This window comes from Etheostoma cragini, chromosome 7, assembly GCF_013103735.1.
Source record: "Etheostoma cragini isolate CJK2018 chromosome 7, CSU_Ecrag_1.0, whole genome shotgun sequence".
Lineage (NCBI taxonomy): Eukaryota > Metazoa > Chordata > Actinopteri > Perciformes > Percidae > Etheostoma > Etheostoma cragini.
In genome coordinates, this window is record NC_048413.1 from 1,198,230 (window position 1) to 1,215,099 (window position 16,870).

The following is a 16,870-nucleotide window of genomic DNA, read 5'->3' on the forward strand; positions in this document are numbered from 1 at the left end:
TCAAGCACAATACATCCACCTACTATTCTGTATGATTACATTTAAAATAGTCAAATTGTGATGTGAGTAAAGACACAAGCACATTTCTATTTAAAATGCATCATTTAACTCAAGAGTCTTGCATGCAGATAGATTGGAGTGACTCAATTTTTTGGGTCAAAGTTCAGAAAACGTCCGGATGTTAAAGCGGGTCACTTGCAACTGATAATTACTTCAAAATATTTGTATAACACATTAAAAAAAATCAACATGTTAATGTATCAGATTTGGCCAAAGGGCAAAAACCAGATTTCACAGAGGGAAAATGTATGTAAAGTATATGAGAAACAGTGCAACGTTCACAGCACATTGGAAAAATGAAACTTCTGATGCAATGAAATGACAGGCCTTCAATTTGGAATATAAAATAAAACATACTTCCATACATTCCATCCCTCAAAGCATGATGTTGTGACTTTGTTTTGTGATCTTACTGCCCCTAGAGGTTAAATATCTTGTTGGGCATCCATAATGAAGGTACTGTGTCAGACATCTGCATCCATCTGGGTTCCTCTAGCTAAAGTAGGACACTGACGTAATAATCTCACATTGTTTTTACCAACAAAGTCTAAATGTACTGTTCTTATATAAAACTTTTCTAGTCTCAACGACTTCTCAAAGCACTTTCACATGGTACGTACACATTGGGGGCAACTCTGGGTTCAGTGTCTTGCCCAAGAAAACTTTGACATGGGACTGCAGGGCCAGGGATTGAACCCCCAACCTTCTGATTGGCAGGCAACCACCGAGCCACAGTCACCCCCTGTCTGACTGTCCGTCTATCCATCTATCTATCTATCTATCTATCTATCTATCTATCTATCTATCTATCTATCTATCTATATATCTAACTATCTAACTATCTATCTAACTATCTATCTATCTATCTATCTATCTATCTATCTATCTACTTAAGTAGGCTACAGAGCCTGCCTCATACCTCCTTTAGGGTTAAAGGTTAAGGTACCATGTAGCAGTTTCTAACAGTTAACTTAACAGCCCACTTAATTTGTGTAAAAGATCTTTGAGTAAGTTTAATGCCATCAGTGTATTGGTAAGTGATAATTTGTCAGAATTTTAATACCTTATATCTAAAACGAAAAACCATTCCGGATAACCATACTGTAGTTTTGAATATCCCAAAACTCATTTGAACTAGTGAAAATATCATTAAGGATCCCTGCAATTGGCATTGTAACTAGTAAAATGCAAACAGATTTTCACACATTTTGGATGACTGAAATTGACTATGACTTACAATTGGATTGTACATTTCTGAAATGGGAGTTTTCCCCTGTAATAATATACCAATAATGTTAAATTACTAATATCTGCAATACAGCTATGTCAGTTCTTTCAATCGATTTGGCACATTTACTGAATCATCCTTACAGTTTTCATCCTCACGCCGTACAATCAGCACATCACTCTATGTTACCTTTGTATGGTAATTACTTAATCACAATTATTACTTCCTGTTTCAAATGTAAACAGATCAATCAACGAATAAAGCGTTGTCATCCAAACAAAAGGTTCCTTCATCATTGCCTAGACCAAGACATCTTGTAAAAAATCTGTGCACTCTGAAAGGGTGATAGTTACCCACTCTGTAATAGTGTCCAGATGCTAAAATTGTATATTTAGGCAGCTGAATAGTATTGATGTCAGCCATGGGCACACACTATACTTTCTCATTGTTAGTACACACCAGCCGACTTTAAAAAAAACATAAAGAAAGCTTGTACAGAAAAAAGAAATACAACAGCAAAATTATCAGGAGATACTGTCAGAAAAAGGGAAAAAAGCTGCAAATGTATCAACCTAAAGGGTCATCCAGTCTCTGGCAATGCAACGAGGGAAAATCTTTTGTAATGACGCAGCCAAAGACAACTTTTACAACAATACCACATAACTAATATGTATTTAATATACAGTATGTGTGACAGGTTATCGTGATTGATGGGTGCTCTATTTTGCAAGTAGGGATTTACACAATGATGCACATTGTTGCATTTGAGAGTAATATGATTCAATTGCAACTGAATGATAACTAAGTTGATCTTAAGGCTTTCTCAGTATATTTTGTGCCAAAGCAATAATAAATGATTATAGTCATGTGAACTGGCCAAATGTTCATATAAATAGTCATATAGTTTGATGTTAAGTTTAATAATTAGTCGACTACGGAAATAAATTGTAATATTACAACGGCTAACCATTGATAAATGCGAGCGTCAAACTTAACTTAAACGCACCATATAACTTCGCCCATCTAGGGGTCATCTGACGCCATTATATTGATTTTACTGGTCCTACCCCCTGTCAATCAGAAACTCACAGCGTGGTTGATAATAATATGGGTGGGCTCGAGGGGGCGGTGGTGTACTGTCAATGTTGAGAATATGTAGTCACGCATTACTGAATTTAAGTAATGATTTATCAATCAGGTTTATACGTTAAATTGTGCGTTAGAAAATAGCATCAGTGTAACAGAACCGGAGCTCGAGTGGTGACCTTTGGTTGTCGTTACCGTGTCGGTGTGTGCGAGACCCGGGGAGGAGCAGAGAGTGGGACGTTAGCTAGTTAGCTAGCTAGTTCAGTCAGGAAGAAGTGTCAACGCCTGCACCAAGGGACGAGGAGAGCCCGTTTGTGGTCATGGCTGCCCTCGGTAACTCCGGGGCCGCTTCCAGTCCGATGGTGGTACTGGCTCCGAAGACTAAAACGAAAAAGAAACATTTCGTGCAGCAGAAGGTGAAAGTGTTTCGAGCCAGCGACCCCGTCATGAGCGTCTTCATGTGGGGCGTCAATCACTCGGTGAGTCACTGGAAGCTAAGGACGCTAATGTATCTCAAATGTAGCTTTAGTTAGCAGTTAGCAAGTGAGCCAGCTCTTAGTGTTGTACAGAAATCTGTTATCCGTCAGGTTCTAGAATGTGACACGAGGAGCCTCAAAAACCAAAAGCTTTGAATAAATATCGACAGGTGGTGTTTTCCGGATCTACATACATACCTATGCACCTGGAAACCGGTTTCTCCCTACACAGCTATCAATATAAATGGTTATGGGGTCAAAATTGTTGTTAGGAGCTATTTAAATGCTATTAAAATATAATAGACTTTGGTACCAGCTATCAAAATACAGTAGGAGCCATGGTAGAACAAATACAGGAGTACTAATATCGTAGCATTGCATTGAATCTGAAAAGAGCAAGAATGCAGAATAACAAGTTCAGTGGTGGAATAACTACATTTACCCAGGTACTTGGGTATTTCTACTTTACTACGTTTTGGAAGCCAGTACTGTAGTGTTCACTACATGTACAAAATTACTTATCAGTTACTTTATATAATCAGATTGGTAATACAAAACTAATCAATTACAATATTTTATTAAGATGAGGCTACCAGTTACTTTATATAATCAAAATAGTAATAAAAAACTAATAAATTACAATATTTTATTAGGATGAGGTTACCCAACAGGATACAAGTTGACATTTGCTCCACCTTTAAAAACACAATAATTAATAAATATTTTAGGGATGACCGATATGGCCTTTTTTTTTAAACTGCCATTGCCGATAAGATTTTTTTCCCATCAGCCTTAGCCTATGACCAATACCAGCTGCTGATGTTCGGAGCCAATACTGCTTTTGCTTCATCGATTTACTTCATAAAAATGTAAACCTTGCCTCGCCGGATTTGTTTTTGGAATCTGCTCTGCCATTTGCTTAGGAGGAATAAACAAAAACATAGATCAGGGTCACTTCTGCAATCATCTTATATTCATATTACCCAAATTCTGCGTGCAATGTGCATCATGTGGACGGGTGCACTGCATATGGTTAACTGTGCAAGGGTGAAAGGCTTTCATCAACATCTACAACGCAGCCTTCATGATGCATTGCTTGCTGACATACTATAAGACAGTTTCATCAGGTCATCATTAAATGTCCTTTGTCAACACATAACAATTTAAGAAAACAAGAAACCTGAATTTTAGCCATTGAAATAAAGTGTTTGATTTGTAATTTAAAACTACCATGGTCCTAGTGGTGGAGGAACGGTGCATGGTCTACATGTGAACTGCAGCGTCATGAATAATGAGTACTTCTACATTTGGTACAGTATATTTTCACGCTAATGTACTTTTATTTAGATTTTTAATGCAGGATTTTTAACAGTTTTTCCACACTGTGATGTACTTTTACTTAAGTAAATTATCTGAGTACTAGGGTTTGGTGTGAATGGCATTATTTTTGTAGTCTCTGTTTTGAGACAATTTGCATTTCTTTCTGACATAGTAAATGAAATATATCTTTAGATTAAACCAGACAATTGGTTTGGCAACATCACTGTGGGCACTAGGAAGTTGTGATGGACATTTTTCATTGTTTTACGATGTCCGAGACCAAACAATCGAGGAATTAATCGGCAGATTGGGGCTGCAACTGAAGATTATTTTAACGATTAATTCTTGAACCGTTTAAATCTGTAAAACAGTGAAATCCCTGTCACAAGTTCCCAAAGCCAAATGTGACATCCTATTGCTCGAATTGTCCCATCTACAGTTTAAATCCCTACAATATTTAATTTACAGTAATATTAACTGAGAAAAGAGAGAAAATCTGAAACAAGAATTGATGAATAAATGATTGATTATTAAAATAGTTAATAGATTTTCAAAATGGTTGGTCAAAGTAATTGTTTTTGGCTCTATGGCAGTCTGCAGATTAGTTGATGATGTAAATACATGTTTGTTGCAGCCCTATTTTAGACACTAAATATTGGCTCTTACATGATGATTGTCTTTTAGCAGTTATGTTCTTTATTTCAGATCAATGATCTCAACCAGGTACCTGTTCCTGTCATGCTGCTGCCCGATGACTTTAAAGCCAACACTAAGATCAAAGTCAACAACCACCTCTTCAACAAGTAAGAAACGGAGAGTGCAAAGTAAAGCAGGATTGGTTGAAATGGAGATAAATTAGACTTAAAATAATTGGAACCAGACCCCTTGTCTTGTGTCAAACGATAAGGTCCTGGGCCCGTACTTATTAAGCTTCTCAAACTCCCATTAAGTCTTAACGGGCCCTGAGGTCTATGTTGGATGTTCGAGATTGACAGATGTTGTAGTTTGGCAAAGAGTATGTGAAAGATCTGTTTTTTTGTTAGGCCACCTCTGTCTCACATCCCCACGCCTTCTCTTTTTTGCAGAGAAAATCTTCCAGGACATTTTAAGTTCAAAGAATACTGTCCTCAGGTCTTCCGAAATCTAAGGGAACGGTTTGGTATTGAGGATCTGGACTATCAGGTTTGTGATGCACTGCATTCAAAATGCTTGTGATGTCACTCTGTTGGCGCGCGATTGTAAATACAAAAGAGGTGTATAGAAGAGTTCATTACTTTTCAAGTAATGCTGTTTTAAATCAAAAAGTTCTCTAAACTTACCTGTGTGCTTTGTGTTTCCCAGGTTTCATTGACTCGCAGCCCCCCGTTGAGGAGTGTAGATGACCAGGGGGAGGGTCTTCTCCTCAACTCCTATGACCGAACGCTGGTCATCAAGCAAATCTCCAGCGAGGATGTTGCAGACATGCACAGCATCCTGTCTGAGTATCACCAGGTAAGGACTGGGTGGTTAACGGAGAAGTCTGCCGATATTCTGTACTTTTCTTTCTATAAACAAATCTCATGAATAGACCAAAACCCAACACTGTGTTAGTGTATCTCTCCATACTAAAGACTACCCTGTCTGTGGCACTTAGAGACATACTCTAAATCTTTAACATGTATAGTTCGATTTAGGGCCTGGCCGGTATAAACCAGCTGAGGTTTAGGGCATTTGGGATATGTGGCAACCTATATCATTTTTAAATATTCATAACCATGATACCTGTCCAGACTCACCCAAAAAGGCTTAAAAAAATTTATGCGTTTTGCAAATGGAAAAAGTTGCCCTTCCCTTGATATTGTTTTGCCCTATCACTTAGCCCTCGTTACATTGTGAAAAAGGCAAAATGTCTTTAAAAAAAGTGTTGGATGTTATAGTTATTGGCAAACACTAATCAAACAGGAGTAAATAGCTCATTTGTTGGGGACTGTCAGCAGCGGATTAGTCCACATTTGTTGCTCTAGTGAGTATTTAGGGCAGCAGGACGGTGCGTGCGTGCGTGTGTGGACCAAGCCTCAACCGTTTGCGTGAGTTCACTGGAGTAGACAGCTCTGCAGAGTCGTGTAATTCCAACTTCATGACATTTAATAAAATTCTGAAGCAACGGTGGTAATAACTTAAAAGTGGCGGGCCGCTGCGGCTAACTGTCTTTAGTGGAAACCCTGTCATATTATTCAATAAAATCAACCAAATTAAATTGTATGAAATAAATTTACAGGTTCCAAACCAGTTGTGAAAATTTATTGTGTAAAAGTTCTTTTTTTTTTTTTTTTTTTTGTAAATTAGGCATGTGATCTGTTTTCACCCCGACCCTCAAATAATCAGATTTAAGAATCGTTAAACTCTACTCGCAGAGCCAGGACCATTCATCTCTTGTCTGCTTTAGAGAACTGTGTATAAAGCTTCAAATCTATGGTGCTGTGTGTCCTACTTACAGAATACATTCTTCAATCTTTTTTTGGATCTTGGAAGAACTAAAATAAAATAGACACTTCCTAGGCAATGTTTTATTGTTTTGCCTCATAGGTTGGGGAAGTCAACCCAAATTGGACTATTGTTAGATTGCAGAGTGGTGCAGTAAGTAGGAAGAGGGTTACAAATTCAACCTGAGGCAAACATCTGTCCTGCTGACGTGTCCCGGAGCAAGGCTTTTAGATACCTCTCTCAAAAGGAACCTGACTGCTGACCTCCCTGTGGGGAAACTGAATGAGAATACAGACAAAATAAAACCACATCAAGAAGGTTACAACACTGCGGAGTGGGGTTGAATGATATTGTGTTTTAGCATCGGCGTTGCGATGTGCACATGCGCGGTGGTCACATCGCAGGACGTTGCGATGTTGACGCTGAAACTTTTTTCCTGCTTGATCGAAACGTAAACTTTCACCGTTGTTTTACATGATAATTACCGGCCAACCCTTCCCTTTTAACCCTCATGTTGTCCTCGGGTCAAATTGACCTGTTTTCTTGTATCTATGTTCTTTTTAATTACTCAAAATAACAGGAATGATTCCACACAACGCTCTTTGGGGTGAATTTGATGGGTGATTTTGGGGTGTCTTGTTCAATTTTATAGCATTTGGAAAATAAAATTGAAGTGGTTTTGAAATAGTATTGAGTAAAAGTTGACATGTTCCACTCTGTGATTATCCTTCAACATCCATTCCTTAAATTTTAGTTTAGATAATTTTGTGCTTTTCTAACTCAAACATTAGGTATAATTCCCTTATATGTTGACCATAAATCCCAAAAATAATTGTAAAACTAAAGTTAATAAGTTAGTGTTACGTAGACCTGAAAAAGTCAAAAAGTGACAAACATTTCAAAAAAATAGTCAAAAGTGTTGTAAAAGGGACAAAAATGTAAGAAAAAAATTAAAAACATTGGAAAAAAAGTCAACAAAATTGTTAATTTTCAATTTTAATGAAAATACAACACAGTGGTTAAGACACGTGGCCATGTGGGGAGCTTGTGTATGTGACGTTAGTCCGAGGGGATTATTTTTATGTGAAGTGCCAGGCTAAAGCTAATAGCGTTAGCTTAAAGAAACAAGCAGAATGCTGCTACCAGCCAGGCTAAAGCTAATATAGTTAGCCTAAAGAAACAAGGGTTCCGTCCGTCCCAACTAACGTTACAGTTTGGAGCCGCGACGCGACACGCAACACTGGAATAAAACCACTAATCTACTACAGAAGTCTAACGTTTCCACTCATTTAATTGTTCTTGGACACAGTTTGTTGCTGGTGCGCAGGACATGCAGGTCTGATCAATTTATCAAACTAACGAGCTGGCCCCGCTAGTCGACCACAACCTGACATTTAGAGGAAGCAACATGCAGTCACTGTCATTCACGTTAGCCTGGATTGATTATTAGATACAAGGGTGTCATGCTAGTCAACTAGCGTATTATTACATAATTTCCCTCTCCAAAATCACTTTAAAAGAGTAAGGTTAGTCACAGCTTCTTTGCTTTGGTGTCTGTAAAGCATTAAAGTTCAAAAAGGTTGGGTCACATAAGGAAAGATCCTGTTTCATTTTTATCTTCTGTGTAGATGCACTTCCTCACAAGATCACCGCGGTAGTCGAGAATGATTTTTTTATTTCCGAATAGAGCTATTAATGTTATCTCTTAAAAACAGATTTTTCTTTTTTCATATTGCAATATGTATCGCAGGAAAAAAATATCGCAATATCAAATGTTTTTCCAATATTATACAGGCCTTCCGCGGAGTGTCGGGATCAAAAGTTATGATTGTTTTTTTTTTTCTTCAGAAGATATTCAAATGTTTTTATCAACACTATCTCCATGTAAATAGCAGAGTACATTCATAGGAGAGATAAGAATTGTTTGTTCCTATGAGGTTTTGTTTCACATTTGTTGCCTAGCCTGGTATTTGTGTTCATGCTTGTTTGGACAAGTAGTGTGGATATGTACCGAGCTAGGTCTCACTTCAGGCTCAACATACCACTGATTAAACGTTCAGCTGCTTTGAGGTCTTGTTGGAATGTGTAGCATGTGGTTCTACAGCCTACACAGAGCTGGGAGGAAGATAAGGAAAAATGGCAGCTCTGTTTCAGAGTCATTTTGAGTTTACTTGGTTCCTGAATGAATTCATTATCATCACAGTTTCTGCGTTGGCACTGCACAGCTTCTGTGAATCTTAATGATTTACAAGTTGCCGTTCATTGTGTCAGTTCAGTCGCCGGGGTACATGTTGCATGCTAAACGACTGCTTTGTAGTAAGTGAAGTTATGAATAGTTTAGATAACTGTTTTTATGAGATTCTGAATATTGAGATTCTGTACTTAATCGTTTTGGCCAGGCATGATGGCTTTGCTGTCTTTTTCATGCTTCGTACTTTTGGATTTGAGACATTATTTGGATGATTTTTGAGGGTTTAGGGATTTGGTCTTGAGACCAGCTTCTCAAACAAACATTGGCTGTAGTGTTTTTGCACTTGATAATTGTATGACAGCATCTGAAGTTCAATTTAGCCATTTATTTACTACACACTGAACATTAGTAATGCTCACATATAGAGATTATAGATGGAAACTTAGCATCTTAGGTCTTTGTCAAATGAAAGATATAGGGTTGTTACACCCATGCCACAATGCATTTATAGTATTATTTGAGTTGTTGTGTTGGTGTTTTTCCATGTAATTAAAAGTTATTTTCAGTACCTCCTCCTGTCAATTAAATAAAAATCTTATATATATTTGCTGGTAAAATAAACAGCCTCACCTCAAACAAAGTCACGTCAATGATTTCCTGTACATCCAATAGTGCCATGAAGTTAATTAATTATGAAATAGAGGTGGGAATTGATATGCAATATGTTCGTTTTCGTGCGTTAAGATAAACAATATGCTAGCACCAAATATCAATATTTGAATTGATAAAATTAGGCACTCTATATAGATTTCCTTGCTCCCAGCCTTCTTCACTGCTCCTTGGGGTGGCGCTCAACACATTACGACAGAAACTTAGACATAAATTATATAGAGGAAGAGGATTTCAACAGTTTGAGGAAAACCGAGGCCTCGGGCACGCCAAAGTTTGGACCATTGACTATTAATATTAATGGACAAAGCACCATTAATATAGCAAATGTGCAACTCATTTAGGGTTGTTATTGCAGTTTACACAACACGGCCTATTTCTTCTTTACAGTTATCTCCGTGTGTTGTACACAAACCAACCAGTGAGAAACAGTGGTGGGAATTCATAGAATTGTTGGGTCCTTATAGTGTGTTCTAGACCTACTCTATCTGTAAAGTGTCTTGAGATAACTCTTGTTATTACTTGATACTATGAACAAAATTGAATTGAATTGCAGTTTGCAGGGCTGGTATGAGAGAGATGCATACTCAAAAGAAAAGCCCACATTTCTGGTTGAAAGGAGAGCCTGCATCTAACTATTGAGAAAGACGTGAATGTCAAACAGTTTTTTGGATACGCATGTTCCTTTTCAAGAAAGTGGTTGAAGGAATGAGAAATGGAGCCCGCCGTTGCCGGAAAACTTTAGGAAAATCCCATTTTTTGTAATTACTTAAAAAAAAATAAAAATGATTTACTTGGAAGATGCAGGGCTGCATGTAAAAGCTTAGGATTAATATTTTCTTTTTGGGAATAAGGGCAAACCCGAAATATTTTGTGAATGTAAATGTAGTCATTTGCCCATGACAACAATATTCCACTCTCCGCACCCGCCATGCAAATTGCCTGTTGTTTCCTCTCTGCAGCACATAGTGAAGTGTCACGGCAGCACCCTGCTGCCCCAGTTCCTGGGGATGTACCGGGTAGGCGTGGACAGCGAGGAGACCTACCTGATCGTCATGAGGAACATGTTTAGCCACAGACTGATTGTACACAGGAAGTATGACCTGAAGGTGAGACGGAACTTGAATCCTTTTAATCTCCCATAACACTTCTCATCTCTGGTTCAAAGAGGAAGTATAGAAATTACTTTTCTCTCCCATGGCCCTAATATCAGAACATATAGACGGTCTTAGACGTCTCCTTAAAAGAAACACATCTTTTTAAATCTGATCAGTACGCACAATACAATATACAATGCATAATAAAACACTAGAACAATAGGAAATCCATAACCAACAATACAAATATCTAAAGTGCAATTTCTTTAGTGATGAAAGAGAAATCAAAGTGCCAGAGAATGGCATTATTGTGCAAAGATGCAGGGAAAGAGCCAAAGACAGTTTCAGTGGTTCATTGCTGTCTGCACAAATGAGTAGGTGTACTTTGCAGTTCTGTTTTTCTGCTGCAGAACTAAAACTCCTTTGTTTCTGTATCAGTCTCAATATTTAAAAGAAGTTATTCTTGCAGGGCTCTCTGGTGGCTCGTGAAGCAAGTGACAAAGAAAGGGTAAAAGACACACCTCGCCTACTCTCCATTTTAAATCATAATGTGGCCAGCTGTTTCCTCCTCATCCCGTATGTGTTTTCATTATTATTTAGGGGAAAGAGCTTCCCACCTACAAGGACATGGACTTCAGGAACAACCTGCAGAAGGTGTACGTGACGGATGAGCAGAAGGAGAAGTTCATGGAGAAACTCAACAGAGACGTGGAGGTACATGGAACACCTCAGTGTTGTTGCACACCTCTACCACACAGCGGCAGCATCAGCCCATTTGCGATTTTGGCAGCAGGGTGGATGAGCGAAAGAGCTAAATAACATAATAACTTAATATAACTATATAAACATAAATCACTCACTTAATTAAACGACTTATCAGAATATATTTGTATAATTGTGTTATCTTTTTTTTAAGCCAAACCGGTTCAAGCTTCTGAAAGGTATTTCAGAATCAGATAAAGGAAAACTTAATCGCACATCCAAAACCCCAAAAACGTCAGGATTGCTCCAGCAGAGGATATCATAATAATCTGAATATCTTTTGGGTGTGTCTAAACAAGGCATTTGAAGACACCACCGCCACGGGCCCAGGGAGCTTGTGAGGGGCGTTTTTGCTGTTTGCTGACATTTCCAAGAACCAATGATAAGTTGACGAATCAAGAAGAAAATCATAGAAAAAAAAAGAAAACACACACACATCAAAGCCTCACATTTAAAGAGTTGGAAGCGGAGAAGTTTGGTTATTTGTGCTTCAGAAAATGACCAAATGATTATTGTCAATTACCTTTCTGGGGATAGTTTTGAATCTAGTTAATTTATCAGTACTATTTTACCTTCAAAATCTCTGTCTTACTGTAAATCAAAGCTCTGTCAACTAGGGCTGCAAATAAAGACGGTATATTTGTGAGGAAAATGATACCCGATAAGGAGTTAGCCTAATGTTAGCCGCCCTCTCTTTGTTTACGGTCTAACCCAGCTTTCCTGCACTCCGCTCGGGGGAGCTGTGTTGATAGAGCTCTGCAGTGCCGTAATATTCTGTGTCGTCACAAAAACGTCATCGACCATCGCCACACGCTGCTGTACCGTTAGATTACAGGAGACCTCTTCTTTGAGAAAAAAGAATCCATATAGGCCGGTAAATATGTAAATCTTACCTCGTAAAAACAAATGGTGCTTGTGTGAGTGTCGTGAGCACTTCTGTCTCTGGCTCCCGCGTCACTCAATATTCCCCACACTGGCTGTTAGAGACGCTAGATACCTGCTTTCCATGGAAGTCTAATCACATCAACATTGCTATTTCAGTTTAAACAAAACACACAGCAGTGAGGGCTGAGGCAATTATGTTATAATTGACAATAATAATAATAATACTTGGTTACGTTTCTTCAATATTAGCTACGTTGTTTTACAAGTTGTCATAGAAATGACGTTTGTAATGATGTTTATTTCCAACGTCTTGTTCTGGCGCAGGACCAAAGATTCTAGAGTGCTACATCTGCACTTTAGTGTATTATTTAATTCATTTAATTTATTTTGATTGGAACCACCAGTATTAATGTCACAAATGCATTTGATTAAGTTATTAAGCTCAAGTTTGATATTCATGTTTCATGGGTCATAATTTTCATTTGCTATGGGAACTGAAGTTATGTTAAAGCAGAGACAGGACAACTAGGTGACGTTCACAGGTGTACAGACTTGAGCAGGTGAGGTGAAACATGTACAGGAGCCCCGCCCGAAGAAAGATCAACAGGGCCAAAATAATCAACGACTAATCGAAAAAATCAATAGATTAGTCGACTACCAATATAATCCTTAGTTGCAGCCCTACTGTTAACCTTGTTGCAAATAAAAGCTTGTCCCTGTCCCATTCCCCCCCCCCCCCCCCCAGTTTCTGGTGAGACTGAAGATCATGGACTACAGTTTGCTGCTCGGTATCCACGATGTGGGTCGAGCTGAGCGGGATGAGGAGGAGGGTGAGGAGGTTTCCAACGAGGAAGAAGCCGACGCGGAGAACGGCCTGGCACCGGGTGCCACGGTGGGCTCCTACGGCACCTCTCCAGAGGGAATCGCTGGATACATGTCCTGCTGCAAACCTCTGGGGCCCGGCGAATTCGACCCCTATGTGGACGTGTACGCAGTCGCGAGCTGCTCAGGTAAAAACATGTTTCAGGCAACAAAATAAGACAATTCGAGGCTGAAACTAAACTGTGAAAAAAAAAAAAATCTAGGAATGGATGCACTGATCAGTTACCTAAACTCAGAATTCCTCCTGATACCGTGTACCAGTCCAAAACCATTGCTTTATTTCTCCCACAAATTTAAAATCTCTACTTTTATCCATTTTTGGGCGTCTTATTTAAATTTCTAGCAGTTGAAAAACTAATTGAAGTGTTTTTGAAATAGTATTGTGTTAAAGTTGACATATTCCAGTCTGTGATGATCCATCAACATCCATTCCTTTAATTTTAGTCCAAATAATTCCTAATTTCTGCTTTTCTAACTCAAACATGTGGTCAAATCTCTTTATAAATGAGGTTTATTGACTACAAATTCCAAAAATAACTGTAAAACTTAAATGAATAGTGTTGAAAACATAAAAGTTGAACATTGAAAAAAAGAGTCAAAAGTGTTGAAAAAAATAGTCATTTTAAGGTGTTTCCATTCACACTCACGCAACAAAAAAGTTTTTCTAGACAAAATGGATCGCGCTGTCTACCAACACATGACCAATATTGCTTATGTGCCATGTTCTGTTTCCATAAGGAATTTTTCCATTTAATAGCACTTAATTTGGATAAAAATGTGTGGATGGAAACTTATGTTGTCTGGAAAATGAAAATTCTATAGTAACCCTGACAACCCTGACAGTCCTATGCCTTTTATCCCAGGAGCCCCCCATAAGGAAGTCTATTTCATGGGCCTGATTGACGTACTCACTCAGTACGACACCAAGAAGAAAGCCGCTCATGCAGCAAAAACGGTCAAACACGGGGTGAGTAGCACGAGAGAGGGCGGCGGTGAAGAGGTGGAGGGCTGCTGTCGCTCCGTTGCACCTGCACGGAGGCCAAACGCCTGATGGTGTATACAGGTGATGTTGGTGACCTTGCTCTTTGTCTCCGTCTCCTCTCTGTTTTGTCGCAGGCTGGTGCTGAAATCTCCACAGTCCACCCCGAGCAGTACGCCAAACGATTTCGCGACTTCATCTCCAACATCTTTGCATAACACGCGGCTGTGAACGCCGCCACAAGTCGATCCAGCTGAGAGCTAAACTTGTGTTTTTATCTTTGACCAAAAAATAGTATACACACAGATCGTGATTTAATATGGTGATCTGAGGCGAGACTACTTACCTTGTAGCAACATAATGTACTACTTCTGATGCATATATTTATTTTTAAGATTTAAGATGCATTTCTTCTATAGTAGACTCTTTACCACAATAACTCTGGAGCATCAGGGTACATTGAAACAAACTGCTGTTGATCAGTGTTAGACCACACCCATGCAAGATCAAATATTAGTTAGGTACCCCAGGCTTCTTTAAAGGAAGAGTTTGACATTTTGGGGAAGTGCGCTTATTTGCATAATGACAGTAGTTAGATGAGAAGATTGATTCCATTCTCATGCGTCTGTTAAAGGTTCCGTGTGGAGTTTTTGACCTTGGTTCCTGTTAGGTTTGTCTCTTGCACGAGGACGCATCTGCTCAGTCCTGCCAATGGTAATCCACAGGTGGCCGCAACACGCCAACATGTGCAGCAAAGTGCCAGCAGTGAAGAAGAGGAAAGCTAGCAAGTGAACGTGGGTGTAAACCATGCTGGACTGAAAATAGTTAAAAACTCAGCTTTGCAGATGGTTTATATGAAAGGAAATGTATTCAACACGTGATAGACGTCAAGGATACACCCAATGTGTTTTTCACTGAATGTAAACACAAGAAACCCCAGGCACCTTTTAATGTGACACTATAGGAGGACCAGGCGAACGCTAGCTTAGCTTAGTTTAGCAAAAAGACTTGAAACCGGGGGGAAAGGCTAGCCTGGCTCTGTTCAAAAGTAGAACAAATCCTCCTGCCAGCGCCTCTAAAGACAACAATTTGTTATAATAGCTTGTGAGGAGTTTTGTGCACAACTTGTTGTTTTTGCATCTTGGTTTTTGTATGGATTAAATAATATAACACGTTAATTAGCGAGCTTTAGATGTTATCTTTGAGCCAGGCTAGCTGTTTCCAGTGTTTCCTGGATCTATAGCTTCACGGTGCCCTGATGAGTTTTCTTGTAAAAAAACAAACACTGTTGCATTCTGTGAAAAACGCATTTGGTGTGTCCTTAATGCTAAGCTAAGCTAACCGGCTGCTCGCTGTAGCCTTGTATTGGGGATGCTCCTTTGATTTAACTCGGTAAAAAAACAAAAAAGCAAAGGAACCTAGTTCTCAAAACATGAAACTATTCCTTTAGTCCAAGAACAATGTTTAATGGAAAGGGGTGTTAAAAGCATAATGGCTGTCTATACTCGAGACATATTATTTATCTGAAGCAGGCCACTTGAATGTTTAGTGCCAAATGTGTGGGATCCAAACTTTATCCTAGCAGGTTTCTGCACGTTGCATATAATGAAATTAACTCTGTTCCGACAGACCACTTAAATGAAACACTTAAATCTCAAACAACCTTATCAATCAAATTGTAAATGTGTTGAATAGAGAGCACTTCAAACAACGGAGTCTGTGATCATGTTGGGCAGCTCTGCATCTCTTAGCTTCCTTTCACCACAGAACTGGGCCAGCATTTAGGATCGGTTCTGCCTTTTTAATGAAATACCTTCATGTGTCGACTTGTCATTTCAAGACGCTTCTCGATAGTGAGCCCATACATCATTATTCTGGACAGACTCCTTTTTTTAACGTGGTGTAGTGTTTTGTGAATTAAAATGGCAAATGTGCACATGTGAATCATTGTGACAGGGTGAGATTTAGACAAATATAGCACTAAAACGAAGAACTATTGTCTGTGTGTTGTAATGGCATTCAGTGATAACCAGTGTACTGTGTAAAGCATTGTTGACAATAACACTAGATTTCAGAAGCTTCTGCAGTTAGCCTTAACACAGCATTCCTAGACCCTGGCAAGGCAGCGTAGATACAGTTCACTCTGTATGATGCCTCATCTACGCAATGATCACACATGTATTTTTGCAAATCAGCTTTTGGACCAAAATATATTTTACAAAGAATTTCTGAAAAGTGACTCATTATTTTGAAACCTGTTTCTGTGAGAGTCTGTGTGTGATGGTCCTATGTCTTTTCCTGCTGTTGCACATCTGACCGTCGCCCGCCATAGACCGAAATACCTCGCAAACTATCAGATGAATCATCATGAAATTTATTCACAGAAGTGCATGGTCCCCAGATGATGAATCCTGCTGACGTTACTGATCCTCTGGCTTTTCCTCCAGCCCCGCCGGCAGTCTGATGTTTCAGTCCAGTCACTGTTGTTCCAAAAGGCAAACTCCATCTGCAGTCAGGATTGCAAGAGAAAAAAAATTCAAACATTAACAAAAGACAATAATACAAAGACATGAACTACAAAAATGTCGTAATATGTACAGTGGCTGGAGAAAGTTTACACCCCTATGCTAAAGTTGGGTGTATACTTATGTCCCTGTATTTTAACATAGGGGGGTGTATACTTATGTCCCTGTATTTAACATAGGGGGGTGTATACTTATGTCCCTGTATTTTAACATAGGGGGGTGTATACTTATGCCCCTGTATTTTAAC

At 38.9% G+C, this 16,870-nt stretch overlaps 1 protein-coding gene across 2 annotated transcripts; it reads left to right on the top strand.

Annotated features, from left to right (window-relative positions):
• The first annotated feature begins 2,384 nt into the window (after nucleotides 1-2,384).
• On the top strand, nucleotides 2,385-16,333 carry pip4k2ca (phosphatidylinositol-5-phosphate 4-kinase, type II, gamma a). 2 transcript variants are annotated; one of them, XR_004657148.1, is made up of 11 exons: nucleotides 2,385-2,853; nucleotides 4,876-4,973; nucleotides 5,256-5,352; nucleotides 5,512-5,661; nucleotides 10,456-10,602; nucleotides 11,060-11,098; nucleotides 11,191-11,304; nucleotides 12,983-13,247; nucleotides 13,983-14,086; nucleotides 14,236-14,844; nucleotides 14,884-16,333. XR_004657148.1 is itself a non-coding variant. In XM_034875669.1 (10 exons), exons 1-10 carry the CDS (start codon nucleotides 2,695-2,697, stop codon nucleotides 14,314-14,316), a joined length of 1,254 nt encoding a protein of 417 aa, XP_034731560.1. In that variant the 5' UTR covers nucleotides 2,385-2,694; the 3' UTR covers nucleotides 14,317-16,328. The 2 variants fall into 2 exon arrangements, 1 of the variants encoding a protein (XP_034731560.1); XM_034875669.1 differs by having other exon boundaries at nucleotides 14,236-16,328.
• The last annotated feature ends 537 nt before the right edge of the window (nucleotides 16,334-16,870 follow it).